Source organism: Zootoca vivipara, chromosome 7 (assembly GCF_965207765.1).
Source record: "Zootoca vivipara chromosome 7, rZooViv2.hap1.1, whole genome shotgun sequence".
Lineage (NCBI taxonomy): Eukaryota > Metazoa > Chordata > Lepidosauria > Squamata > Lacertidae > Zootoca > Zootoca vivipara.
In genome coordinates, this window is record NC_142590.1 from 69,114,180 (window position 1) to 69,128,201 (window position 14,022).

General features: G+C 46.7%; 1 protein-coding gene across 1 annotated transcript; it reads left to right on the forward strand.

Annotated features, from left to right (window-relative positions):
• The first annotated feature begins 1,867 nt into the window (after window positions 1-1,867).
• Window positions 1,868-4,098, forward strand: LOC148685127 (uncharacterized). The gene is made up of 2 exons (XM_088674580.1): window positions 1,868-2,515; window positions 3,417-4,098. Exons 1-2 carry the CDS (start codon window positions 1,868-1,870, stop codon window positions 3,453-3,455), a joined length of 687 nt encoding a protein of 228 aa, XP_088530706.1. The 3' UTR covers window positions 3,456-4,098.
• The last annotated feature ends 9,924 nt before the right edge of the window (window positions 4,099-14,022 follow it).

Genomic DNA, 14,022 nt, shown 5'->3' on the forward strand with positions numbered 1-14,022 from the left:
CACCCCATCACAGGGATTCAAACCGTCGACCTTCTGATCAGCAAGCCCTAGGCTCAGTGGTTTAGCCCACAGCGCCACCTGGGTCCCTGGTGTTAAGTAGCAGATTCCAAAAGAGGTTGCGGGTAGCAAAAATAATGCCTCTTCCACAATTTACCACCCGAAGTGACTGATTTATGTTGTCGGAAATCTTTGCTTCCAGGCTACAGAGAGAAAGAGTTTCCAGGTTGCTGTGAAATGAAAGTGTGAGAACTAGAGAATGACATTCTCAGAAAAATTGAACTGGGAGGTATACATTGTTGCCCCAAACAACAAACTAGCCTGCTAGTGAGCTTTCACTTGATTAGAGTTTAAGCTTTTCTCTATGTGACATATGTCAAAAAGGAGTACCGCCTCACAGGTCTGTTTTCCGCCTCCTAGGCTCTGACAGAACAGCAGTCATTAGCCTTCAGTTCCATCAAAACCTTTTTAGCAAGGCCAGCCTTGGTATTTGAATAACAGAGCAAGATGACATTAATTCTAATTCACATGTTGCCTCAGGTGAAAACCACCTCTGGGATAGTGTGAGAAACCTGGCCAGTTAATTGAATTAACTGGATTTAACAGTAGCCAGCTAAGGGATATACCAATCACAAATACATTTATTTAGATAAAGTCTCACATCAATGAACCAAATTGCAAAGTGTGCTTATGATTGCGTTTAGCGGACATAATATCAAATTTAAGAGGCGTACTAACAGCAAAATTGGGGAAATCAAATTGACTTCAAGAAATGCTGTACCAAATCAAGGTTCAGCAAGAAGATGTTATATCTATAGTGTAGCCAAGGCAACAGTGAGGTTGTACAGCTCCAGTACGTATCTATAAAATCTTCTTTTTTATGATATCCATAATGGCAACTCTCAAGAATATAAAAAATACCCATAAAATGTCTGTATTGAAACACATCTCACCCATCTTTTTCTTTTTTGTATTTATTCTTTATTAAAATTTTCAGAACTTCAAAAACGAAAGCATAGTCACGTACAGAATTGTGGCCTTGTTGATGTATTGTACTGTATATCTTCTTTTTTCAGTCTTCCAGAGAAGTATAACAGAGATGGGGATATTACAACATTGAGTTCTGTCAAAATTTTGCCGTAATGAAGTCTGTTATGTACTGAGCTGAATCCTAGAACAATAGGATTCAGAATCAGCGGGAGCTACCCAATCCAACGCCAGGTGGAAGTGAATCCGCAACCTGATTGGCCTGCTGGAGCAGCCAATCAGGCGGCTGGCAGAAGTGAATCTGCTACCTGATTGGCCTGGAGGAGCAGCCAATCAGGCTGCAGGCAAAAGTCAATCCACAATATAATTGGCCCACAGGTGTAGCCCTGAAGTAGCCAATCACGCAAGGCCCATTGTGTAAATAATGTATATAAGCAGATGGTTTTGGGAAAAGAGCCATTCGTCTTCTCTTCTCCTCCTTGATGACTATGAGCTGAATAAAGAGCATGAAATTCACTCTTGACTCCGAGTATATTTCACTGGCGACGAAGGTGGGATCCTGCTGAGCTGACCGCCACCACGCACTGCACCGCAGCACCGCCACCTGCTGCACCGCTGCATCGCACCGTGCATCCAGGCTTCAGCTCCAGGACCCAAGGAACCCAGAATGGCAACCGACAGCAGCTTCTTGCCATTCAAACCAGCATCAGGAGACTGGGAAGGGTACGCCGCCCGTTTCAACTTCCTCCTGCAAGCGAAAGAAGTCACCAACGATGCCATGAAGAGGGCGACATTCTTCAGCGTCTGTGGAGAGGAGACGTTTGAAATCGCCCGGGCTCTCCTTGCACCTAGAGATGTCGCTACCGTCTCTTACAAAACAATAATGGAACGGCTGAAGGAGCACTTCTCACCACAGCCCTCGGTGGTAGCTTGCCGAAATGCCTTCTACGCAAAACGGCAAGCCCCGGGGGAAACCATAACTGGGTTTGTGACCTCCCTCCGCCAAGCCGCCCGGTTATGCAACTTCTCAGAATTGGAGAACATGCTTCGTGACCGCCTCGTCGGTGGCCTGAGGGACGAGATGTTGCAACGACGCCTCTACGCCAAAAAAGACCTCACGTTCCAGATTGCTCTGGAGGAAGCCCTGGCAACCGAAGCCGCCGAGAGGTCAACGCAAGAGGCACGACCGGCCCCGCCATCCCAACCGAGGGTCTACCACGAAGACCTCACCGACGAATCCGAATCTGACAGGGAGGAAGTACACCGAGTACAGCGGCGCACTCAAGCAGCACACACACCACAGCAGCCTCGACGAGAAGGAGGGAACTGTGCAAGCTGCGGGGAGAACCACGAGAGGAGGACCTGTCGTTTCCGCAACGCAGAGTGCAGGCAGTGCAGAAAATTGGGACACATCGCCCGGGTGTGTCGGGCTCGACTCACCCGTCGACAAGCATCAGATGACCGACCCAGGAGCCCCAGGTCACATGGCACCATGCACCAAGGCAACTCGACAGAGATCACGGACTACCAGGTATTCCAGTTGCCCCATCCCAGCACAGAGAAAATTTATATAGAGGTACAGATAGAGGGAGCCCCATGCCGCATGGAGCTGGACACGGGTTCAACTCTATCCATAATCTCGGCCCGAACATTAAGGGAACTGTGCCCTAATGGGGGTCCCAAACTAAGGCCGGCCCCATTCACCCTCCGGGACTTCCAGAAACGTAAGGTCCCTACTATGGGGGTGGGGACCTTCAGGGTGCAATATCGAGGGCGAAAGCAACAATTGGACTTGCTGGTAGTTAAGGGCCCCTACGTTAGCTTACTGGGACTGGCATGGTTTAGACCTCTGGGGCTAGCCGTTACCGGGGTGAACCGCACTAGCTTACAAGTGGACGTGGACGCCATATGCAAAGAGTTTCCAGGGGTTTTCGATGGGGCATTGGGACGATATACTGGACCCCCCATTGCCCTACAGCTAGACCCCGCTGTACGACCCATCAGGCACAAGGCCCGCCGGGTCCCGTTTGCCCTGAAACCCCGCATAGACGAGGAATTGGACCGGCTCGTGGAGCAAGGAGTGCTGGAGCCGGTGCCCAACGCCCCCTGGGAAACTCCAATTGTCACACCCGTCAAGCCTAACGGTTCGGTCCGCATCTGTGCAGACTACAAATGCACCATAAACAAGGCTCTCACGGCCCATGCATACCCAGTGCCAGTGGTCAGCCATGTCCTCGCCACCCTGGCTGGGTCAAAAATCTTTGGCAAACTGGACTTGGCCCAAGCGTATCAACAGTTGCCTGTGGACGAAGCCACAGCAGAGGCTCAGACGATTGTGACGCACAGAGGGGCATTCAGAGTAAAGCGGCTGCAATTTGGCGTTAGCGTGGCACCAGGCATATTCCAGAATCTAATGGACTCTCTCCTTAAAGGGATTCCTGGTGTCACCCCCTTCTTCGATGATGTACTGATCGCCGGGCCCACACCAGAGGAATTTGAGGACCGCCTCCGCTCCGTCCTGCACCGTTTCCAGACGGCGGGCCTCAAGGTGAAGCGGGAAAAGTGTTTACTGGGAGTGCCGCAGGTGGACTTTCTGGGATTTAAGGTGGACGCAGAAGGGGTCCATCCAACCGGTGACAAGGTACGGGCCATTTGTGAGGCCCCAGCGCCCAAGAGCAAGCCCGAACTTCAGTCATTCTTGGGACTATTGAACTTTTACCATGCCTTCCTTCCCCATAAGGCAGCGGTAGCGGAGCCCCTACACAGACTCCTAGATAAAAGGGCCCCTTGGGTGTGGGGCCAGCGACAAAGGGCCGCATTCCAGGCAGTCAAGGACTTGCTCGTCTCGAACTCGGTCTTAGCACACTTCGACGAGAGGCTGCCAGTGGTGCTGGCATGCGACGCCTCTCCCTATGGCATCGGCGCTGTCCTGGGACACCAACTCCCGGATGGAAGAGAGGTGCCGGTGGCATACTTCTCCCAGACGCTTGCTGCAGCCGAACGAAACTACTCACAGATTGACAAGGAGGGTCTGGCAATCGTGAAGGGCGTAAAAAAATTCCATGATTTCTTGTACGGGCGGCCCTTTACCATAGTGACTGACCACAAGCCGTTGCTGGGCCTGTTTGCCCCTGAGAAGCAGACCCCCCAAGTGTTGTCTCCACGTGTCCTCAGGTGGTCAATTTTCCTTGCCGGCTACCAGTATGCACTAATCCACCGCCCTGGGAAGGCGATGGGCCACGCAGACGCCCTCAGCAGGCTACCACTACCAGAAACAGGCCCCGACCCAGCGCCTGCGCAAGAGGTTATGACCCTGGAGCTGCTTCCCGACCGACCCATTCAGGCACAAGAAGTTGCGCACCATTCCACAAAAGATAGGGTCATCTCCCGGGTCCTGGACTGGGTGTGGCGAGGATGGCCCAGCAGCAGCCCCGGGCCAGAATTCGCTGGCTACACAAACCGCAAACATGAACTGTCGGCCCACAAGGGGTGCCTGTTATGGGGAAGCAGGGTTGTTGTTCCCCAGCCCCTCCGCAAAAGGGTCCTCACAGCCCTACACGAGACACACCCAGGGGTAGTGAGGATGAAGGCCCTTGCCAGGAGTTATGTGTGGTGGCCGGGGATTGACAGAGAGATAGAGGCCTGGGTCCAACACTGCCAGACCTGCCAAGAATCCCGCCCGGATCCCCCAAGGGCCCCAGTCCAGCCCTGGGAGTCCGCCCGACATCCATGGTCACGCTTGCACGTGGACTTCGCTGGCCCCTTCCAGGGAAAAACATTCTTCATAGTGGTGGATTCCTACACCAAATGGCTGGAGGTCGCACTGGTACCATCCACTTCTACGGCGGCAGCCATCCGGGTACTACGTAAGCTGTTTGCGACCCACGGGCTCCCTGACACCCTCGTCTCGGACAATGGAACCGCATTCACGTCAGAGGAGTTCCAGACCTTCACAGCGCAGAACGCCATCCGCCACATCCGCTCAGCACCATTCCACCCTGCCACCAATGGCCAAGCGGAGCGCATGGTGCGGACCACCAAGGACAGCCTCCGCCGCATGACACAAGGGGACTGGGAATACCGCCTTGCCGCATTTCTTCTAGCACAGCACAGCACCCCAAGCACAACGACGGGCCGGAGCCCAGCTGAATTACTAATGGGCCGGCGCCTTGCAACTAGACTGGACCGACTTCACCCCGACAGAGCTCAGGATGAGGTAGTGGTGGGGAAAGGCAGGAACCCCCGGACATTTGTGGCCCAGGACCCAGTGTATGCAAAGAATTTTGGGGCAGGCCCAGCATGGGTACCCGCCACAGTCACCAAGGTGACCGGTCCCGTGTCGTACGAGGTACTAACGGAAGGGGGGCAATGTTGGCGCCGCCACTGCGACCAGATACGGCGACGATTCCCAGGAGGAACCCGGGAGGAGAGCGGGACAGAGGGGTCCCAAGGGGACAGCAGGGCAGTGAGGCCTGTAGAGCGAGAGGGGTGGGCAGAGGAAGCAGAAGCAGTAGGCACAGAGGGGCGCCCCGAGGCTGGAAGGACACCGGAACCAGAGCTACAACCTAGTGGTTCAGTGGCGCCAGACCAGACAGCCCCGGCACAGCCAGCAGCCTCGGAACACGAGCCAGAACCAGAACCCCTGACCAAGGAACACCCCAGGCCACAACGCACACGGAGGCGGCCAGCAGACCTTGGGGACTACGAATGCAACTTCCCGGGCAGGACTGGAACTTAGAGGGGAGGGGTGTTATGTACTGAGCTGAATCCTAGAACAATAGGATTCAGAATCAGCGGGAGCTACCCAATCCAACTCCAGGTGGAAGTGAATCCGCAACCTGATTGGCCTGCTGGAGCAGCCAATCAGGCGGCTGGCAGAAGTGAATCTGCTACCTGATTGGCCTGGAGGAGCAGCCAATCAGGCTGCAGGCAAAAGTCAATCCACAATATAATTGGCCCACAGGTGTAGCCCTGAAGTAGCCAATCACGCAAGGCCCATTGTGTAAATAATGTATATAAGCAGATGGTTTTGGGAAAAGAGCCATTCGTCTTCTCTTCTCCTCCTTGATGACTATGAGCTGAATAAAGAGCATGAAATTCACTCTTGACTCCGAGTATATTTCAAAGTCCAAATCCTTTTATCTGCTTCCTGAACCTTCTTGTTGCTACTTGACTTGTTGGTGCATACAGTAGGGTTGCCATATTTCCGTTTGCAGATTTCCCCCCAAAATAGCTCAAAATAGCTTTTTTGGGAGGTGGGCAAAAAAAATGCAAATATAGTAAAGTTGTCACAATCCGCAATGAAACTGCTTGTGTGTTTCTTTCTTTTTAATAAGGAAATATATTCATTTAGGCAGTCTGCCATAATTTAGCATACCAGTATCCCATTCACCCCTTTCTATGATTATAAGTATCACAGTAACAGCATATTTGGGCCCCAACTATAAAGCTAATGGAGCTTAGAGACTTCCCTCTTTTCTTCTAATCATGCAAGAGCAAAGGAAACCTTAAAGAGAAACCAGCAGACCCTTTGCTTGGAAATTAAACAAAGGGTCTGCTGGTTTCTCTTTAAGGTTTCCAGACTCAAAAGAGAGCAGGGCAATTAAAGGCACAGAAGTCCTGTCCTCTATTGAGTCTGGCAACCCTACAGGAGAACCAACTTGGCCCCACGCCACGAGTGCCCAGGGCTGTGGGTGAATGCAGTGTGCATGGACCTGGCACCGGAATTTATGGGTGCCCGGCTCCTTTATGGGGAATTTTGTGGGTGATCAGGCACCCAGGGCGTTGACACCTATGCTCCCCATAAAGTCTTTATGGTGTTTCCCCTTCCTCAGGTACATGAGAGATTGAAGCAAATTCAGGCTTGGCAGCCAGGAAATGTTTCTGTTCACAAAACCCAATAAATGGGGTTTTGCTCTATGCTGTTTCAACAATCTGAATTCTGTTACTAAATAATTCCTTGAACCATACAAGATCTAGCGGCACCAACCACATGACCAGATTTGTACCCCAATTTGGTGCTTTGTAAAAGAGCCTAGTTTGGTCCAAATTGGTTCAGAGGCTATTTGATTCTCCTCGGAGTCTGAAACCAAACCCCAATTCAGGAAAATGAAGCTTAATGTCTCCCCATTCGGTATTACGGAGATTTTAAAAAACAAAAAACAGAAAACTTTTTAGTTACAGGTAGGCAGCCGTGTTGGTCTGGCGTAGTCGAAACAAAATTTTAAAATTCCTTCCAGTAGCACCTTAGAGACCAACTAAGTTTGTCATTGGTATGAGCTTTCGATACTTCGTTTCAGTGTATCTGAAGAAGTGTGTGTGTACACGAAAGCTCATACCAATGACAAACTTAGTTGGTCTCTAACGTGCTACTGGAAGGATTTTTTTAAAAAAATTGTTTAGAAAACTTCTTTTGTTTGTTAAAGGTGAACTTCACACACCCTGTTCTCTCTCTGTGTGTGTGTTTTAATTATATAGATTACTTGTTTATGCTTTTTGCATTTATACTCACAACAGCTCTGCAAGGTCAATTAGGAGTCATTTCTGATCCACACAAGTCAAAAAGAAGTATTATTGTGTTATATAGTCACAGGTGTATCTTTAACAATTACCAGACCTTTAGAAGGCATCTCAAGGCAGCCCTGTTTAGGGAAGCTTTTAATGTGTGATGGATTTCTGTATTTTAATGTTTGATGGATTTCTGTATTTTAGAATTTCTGTTTTGTTGGAAGCCACCCAGAGTGGCTGGGGGAACCCGGCCAGATGGGCAGGGTATAAATAATAAATTATTATTATTATTATTATTATTATTATTATTATTATTATTATTATTGGTACTGATAATGCAGCATTCATATATTTGCACATATTATCCTTTATGAAGCCCGTAGGATGGCAATGTATGGTGTAACAGTGTAGATGTGTCATATGCCTGATGGCTACTATACATTATGCTGGACTGGCAGGGGATTATTTATGAAACAGAGGCCTATTTGTTGTGCGTCTATGTTTTAATTGTTACACTTATTTATAGTGCAGTTCTGATGGATGTTAGCATATCAACCCTTCATAGTTCCAGGCGTAGACCGAAAGCATTGGCACCGCCGCATGTGAACAATAGAAGGGGATAGATTGCTATCCAGCCATGAGGTAAGATGAATGGCCTATGCATTTCAGCCAGGCATTGTCTGCTTAGCATATATATGAGAAAGCCAGCTGAACAGGAAATGGCACACTTCCCTCCAGCCTCCATCCTTGTCATGAAGTGAAGGTTCTTGTATCTGTGCTACAGAGTGCTCTATAGGGAGCCAGGCGTGTAACCCTGTAGCAAGATCTTCATCTTGGTGGCAGCTCAGCTGTCTGGGCATCACTCAGTAGGGAGAGAAATGGATGGTACAGAACCTCTGCTGTAGGAAAGAAGGGGTATCTGCAACATAGTAATGTGGAGGAGGTGGGGGGAAGGACACCTACCAAAATTATTCACAGTGCCTTGGAGAATAAAGACATAATTATCAATATCCCGCAGCATACAGCAGCCCACGTATCCCCCCTTTATGGCAGTGTTTGTTTGTTTTTTAAATTAATTTGCCCCCAACCCTTGAACTTACTGAGTCGACACAACCAGATACCAATCATGTGTTCCAAAGCTGAATGTTTTCTTTGAACGTTGTCTAATGCAGACAATTTGCTCCATTAGAAAAGAAGGAAAATAAAAAAATTCCTTCAGTAGCACCTTAAAAAAATCACTCTAATCACCACCTAAATCACTCTAATCACCACCTAAAGCTACCAAAAAGGAAGCATCAGAATAAAGTTGCAGCCTATGCCAAATCCCATTATTCCCAAATCCCATTGGGATAATGGGACGTTAAGGATGCAGTTGCTTCACAAGGTGGATCAGAGAGGGGCCACCATCAGGGGATATTCACTCTGTCTGAATATTGACTGGGCCAGGGAATTGCCACCTGTTCCACCATGTTATCATCTCTGAAAACTTCTCACAGCCTCCTCCTGCTCCAGAGGACACCTGCCTCTCAAAGGGAACTCCTCCCACAGTTTAAGAATTATTGCTGGGATGTGGAAAGAATATGTCCTTTCTGTGTTGGGTATTTTAGCTCTATAAAGATTTTTCTTTTATCCACAAACACCTGGACTACATGCTAGAATATGGCTGGTCCAGCTATGCATACACATCACACACACACACACACACACACACACTATATATATATATATATATATATATATATATATATATATATAGGGTACCTTAAAGACTAACAAATTTTATTAATGCATAAGCTTGCAGACTGACAAATTTCAGCTTATGTCATAACAACATTTGTTCCGTAAATAAATGTTTATTGAAACTTTTCAACCTACAATGCAATAAAAATCAAACTAATCTAAGTCAGAAAAGAAGAAACAAAGCCAAAGAAAGAAAGAGAAGGAAAGAAGAGAAAGTGAGAGGAGAGAGAGAGGACAGAGCCAGCTCTCACATGGGAGTTTCCCTTTCTTCTCCAACCTCCCACCCTGGGAGATCTTCCATTCCCTGCCTCTCATGCAGGGTCCTCATCAGCAGGCATAGGCAAACTCGGCCCTCCAGATGTTTTGGGACTAATAATAATAATAATTTTTATTTATACCCCGCCCTTCCCAGTCAAGACCGGGCTCAGGGCGGCTAACAACAAATAATATCAACATAAGTATAAAAGAAACAATTCAGTTAAAATGCAGATTAATACAATGTTAAAATTCAATTTTAAAATTAAAAATCTACGAATAAGATAAAACCATTATGAAATAAAACCTTAGGGGAGGGTAACCGTGGGGTCAGACTGCGTCAGTCCGAAGGCCAAACGGAACAGCTCTGTCTTGCAGGCCCCACGAAAAGATGACAAATCCCGCAGGGCCCTAGTCTCCTGGGACAGAGCGTTTCACCAGGTTGGGGCCAGTACTGAGAAGGCCCTGGCCCTGGTCAAGGCCAGCCTAACCACCTTGTGACTCAGGATCTCCAATATGTTATTATTTGTGGATCTTAATGTCCTCTGTGGGTCCCGTAGGTACGAGGGTCCTAAGCCGCATAAGGCTTTAAAAGTCAAAACCAGCACCTTAAACCTGATCCTGTACTCCACCAGGAGCCAGTGCAGTTGGTAAAGCACTGGATGAATGTGATCCCACGGCCGGGACCCCGTAAGGAGCCTCGCCGCAGCATTCTGCACCCGCTGGAGTTTCTGGGTCAGTTTCAAGGGCAGCCCCACGTAGAGCGAGTTATAATAATCAAGCCTAGAGGTGACCATCGCATGGATCACTGTGGCCAGATCAGGTTGAGAGAGGTAGGGGACCAACTGCTTAATGCGGCGAAGATGGAAAAATGCCACCTTGGCTGTGGTTGCAACCTGTGCCTCCTTGGAAAGGGAGGCATCCAAGGTTACACCCAAGCTCTTGACAGAAGGGGCTGACACTAATTGAGCCCCAGCGAAAGATGGAAGTTGCCCCCCCCCCGCCGCCCCATGTCATCCCGACCCAACCAGAGGACCTCTGTCTTTGAAGGATTTAGCTTCAGCCGACTCCCACGTAGCCATCCACCCACAGCTTCCAAGCACTTGTTCAGTGTGTCTGGGGCCGAGGCAGGACGGCCATCCATCAACAGATAAATCTACTACAGCTCCTATCGTCCCTAATCACCGGTCCTGTTAGCTAGGGATGATGGGAGTTGTAGTCCCAAAACATCTGGAGGGCTGAGTTTCCCTATGCCTGCTCATCAGCCACCCATCACCTTCCTGTGAGTAGCCCCATCAACCCAGAGTTGACATTTGTTAATCTTTAAGGTGACCAAGGCTTTTTGCTGATTTTTGATGCTTCCCCCTCCCCTTTTCTTTTTTTGCTGAAATGGAGCAACATGGCCCCTTTTAATCCTTTATGTACTTAGAAGTTCCCCATAGCTCTTTGAAGGCCCTTCCATACCAAAAAGATTTTGCCTAGAGGTACCATGTGAGACTTTGAAGATGAGATATGAAGAAAAATATAGAATCAATCAACATACTAGAAAGGGATTTAGGAAAATTGTATGTAGCTGGGACTTCAAATTCCTTTGTAAACAGAAGCAGAAATTGTCCCCTATTCACATTTTCATCCCTGTAAATCCACCCAGCAAATATTATCAGTATTCACTCACACCATTCTTGTTTTTTTTGTTTTGAAGGCCTAAACTGATACGTAATTAATTATGGGTGTTTTTAACATTGTTTTGACGTTTCTTGTAAATTAAAATGAATGGTGTGGAAATAATCACATCATTAATTGCTTTTAATTTATAACTTGTGTAAATTATGTAACCTACTATGTAAATTGTGTTAGCAGATAGCAAAACAAACAATGTAACGTAACAACTCTCTATTTAAGCAAAGGTTTGGTCCCCATATGGGACAGCTGCATATTCCTGCATTGCAAGCGGTTGGACTACTAGATGATCCTCCGGGTCCCTTCCAGCTCTACAATCCTATGATTCTCATATACACTTTTTAACCATTGAGAGTCAGTCCTGGTTGCTAAAATACACTTTCTTTTTGTCTTCTTCTTCTTCTTCTTCTTCTTCTTCTTCTTCTTCTTCTTCTTCTTCTTCTTCTTCTTCTTCTTCTTAAAAAAAAAGTAGTTTTAAATCACTCCATCCAAAAAAAAAAAGCTGGTTGCAAAAGATGTTTCAAATAGATCTCAGTTCCCAGAGTTCCCAAATAATAAAGCAGCACACCAGCCTGCTTTGGTAAATAAGGCAGATACAGTACACATAATGAGAAAACCAATACTATTATGCTGGCACATTAAGCGTGAAGACACGAGTTTAACAAGATATTAGATTATCTACAGACTGCATTGTAGAAGATGTATGTCTAGGCATCAGTTCATTTTTTCTAAGCTCTGAATAAAGCTGAGCTGAGGAACATGGTTCCTCATGAACCATGTTCGTTCATCCATTACTCCTCCCCACACAGGTTCACAGTACACATTAAGCGGAATTCTTTTACAACAGGCATATCGGTACCAAGGTCCAGTTTTTTGTTTTTTGTTTGAAGAAATATATTCTAAATAATCTGCATACCAGTTAATTGTAACAAAAACCTACCACTAAGCAGTTTATATAATATCTACATATTAAAATTACCAATGAAAAATAAGAAATTAAAAACACGTAGACCAAACAACATTTATGTACTTAGGACTGGGGCTGAAAAAGAGGACTGTTAGAATGGTCAACTGTTTCTTTCGTTCAGTAAACTGCCTTATCCGGGTGGCAACGAAATGGGAAACTTTAAAGAAAGCCATGGCCACAAGGGCAATACCTGCTCTGGCATTCAGAGGCATACTGCCTCCAACTGAGGAAGACAAACATATGGATAGAAACTTTATCTGCCTTTACTATTTCACCCAAGGCCTATCAGCTCAAACAAAATCCAAACAAATAAATTTTACAGCACCTAAAAATTATTACACAGGCTTGGGCAAGTTTTAGTTGGGACAGCGTATCTGTGGCAAGCAGGGATTGGGAGAAATTCAATTCACGATGCATTTGAAGCCAAAACTATCAGATTTCCACCTTCCAAAGCAATATGCAAAGCAAAACACAGCTCTCCTTTGAAATTTACACTTATCCAAGTTTTGCACTGCACTTTTCCAATCAAACTATGTTCACAAAAATGCATATATAAGGGGAAACTGCTTGCAAGAATGTGTGCATTAGTCAAAACTGCATATAAAAATGGGTTTAGTTGGAAAAAGTCACACTAAAATGCTAATAAAGTTTTATGAGGATTTAAAAAACAAGCAAACTATGAATTGCAGCAAAATGTGGAGAATTGAATTTAAGACTGGAAAAATGAGGGAGTGAAGAGAACTGAAATTGACAGATCCTTCAATTTCAAGAGGCTAACAATGACAATGAATATGCTCCCAGTGGCAGAAATCCTAGATCACTATCTCTCCTGTGTGGAGGCAGCTGTGGTCATAACAAATCTGTGTGCAAGATGGTGTGAACAAGAATTTTAAAAAGAGCGAGCTATGAAACCAATGTGATTTTGGGTCCCTACCAGCACGACAATCTGGCACAGTGACATCTAGCAGTCGGGGAACATTATAGGCAGCTGCAAAAGTAAAGTGCTTTGGAATGGTCCAATGTCTCTAAACACTGTTGATGAAACAATACAGTGCTGAAGGCCAAATGCCACTTGGCAGTGGGACAAAAGGCCTGGGAGCAAGCGCATGATGCTGACAACTCACAGCAGCGTGTGTGTGTGGTTACCTACTTTGCTAGACAAATGACAAAGACAATGCCATGCCCAAACCCCTGCCAGTCTTCCAGCTGCTCACACATGAAGGAGGCCTCGTGCATCCAGGGCAGAGACACATGGAACACATGCTTGGAGAGATGAGTTCGACATTATCTTCAACACCTTGCTGTGCTTGGAAGCTTAGGGAGAACAGTAAGTGCCTATTATTAGTCATGTTAGGTTAAGTATGAAGAAACTAATAGATTCTGTGCCAGTGGAATCCTCCTATATGTATGCTAAAGAAGAACAGAGCTAAAGTAACTGAGAATATGTCTCTAAAGCAGGGGTGGTGAATCTGAGGCCCTCCAGATCTTGTTGGACTACAACTCCCAGCATCCCTGAGCATTGACCATGGTGGCTTGGCCTGATGAGAGTTGGGAGTCCAACAACACCTGGAATGCCATCAGTCCCCTATCCTTGGTAAAGCTTCAGCCTTCAGTTATTGCATCTTACTTCAAGTGTTTAGATGTTCTCAGGAGCATGAGAGGAGTTCAAGCAGAGTAAGGCTTAGGCTTGACATCTGGCCACTTTTTCCATCATCAATATCTATTTCTTTTAATAACTATATTCCCCACAGGCCACAGGGATGGTTTTCAGCATGGTCTATTAATATAATTTTAGAACCTACCATTTGTCTTCATGGTAATAAATAAATCTAGTGTGCGCAGTGATCTGATCATTCATTCCATAATTTATTTATATCAAAGATGTTCAG

What these genes read in the sequence shown, in the direction of transcription:
- LOC148685127 (XM_088674580.1), top strand. Translation starts at nt 1,868, where the DNA reads ATGGAACGGCTGAAGGAGCACTTCTCACCACAGCCCTCGGTGGTAGCT. An exon ending in CAGAGATCACGGACTACCAG is followed by an intron (nt 2,516 to 3,416) that starts GTATTCCAGTTG and finishes CTCTCCTTAAAG; the next exon opens with GGATTCCTGGTGTCACCCCC.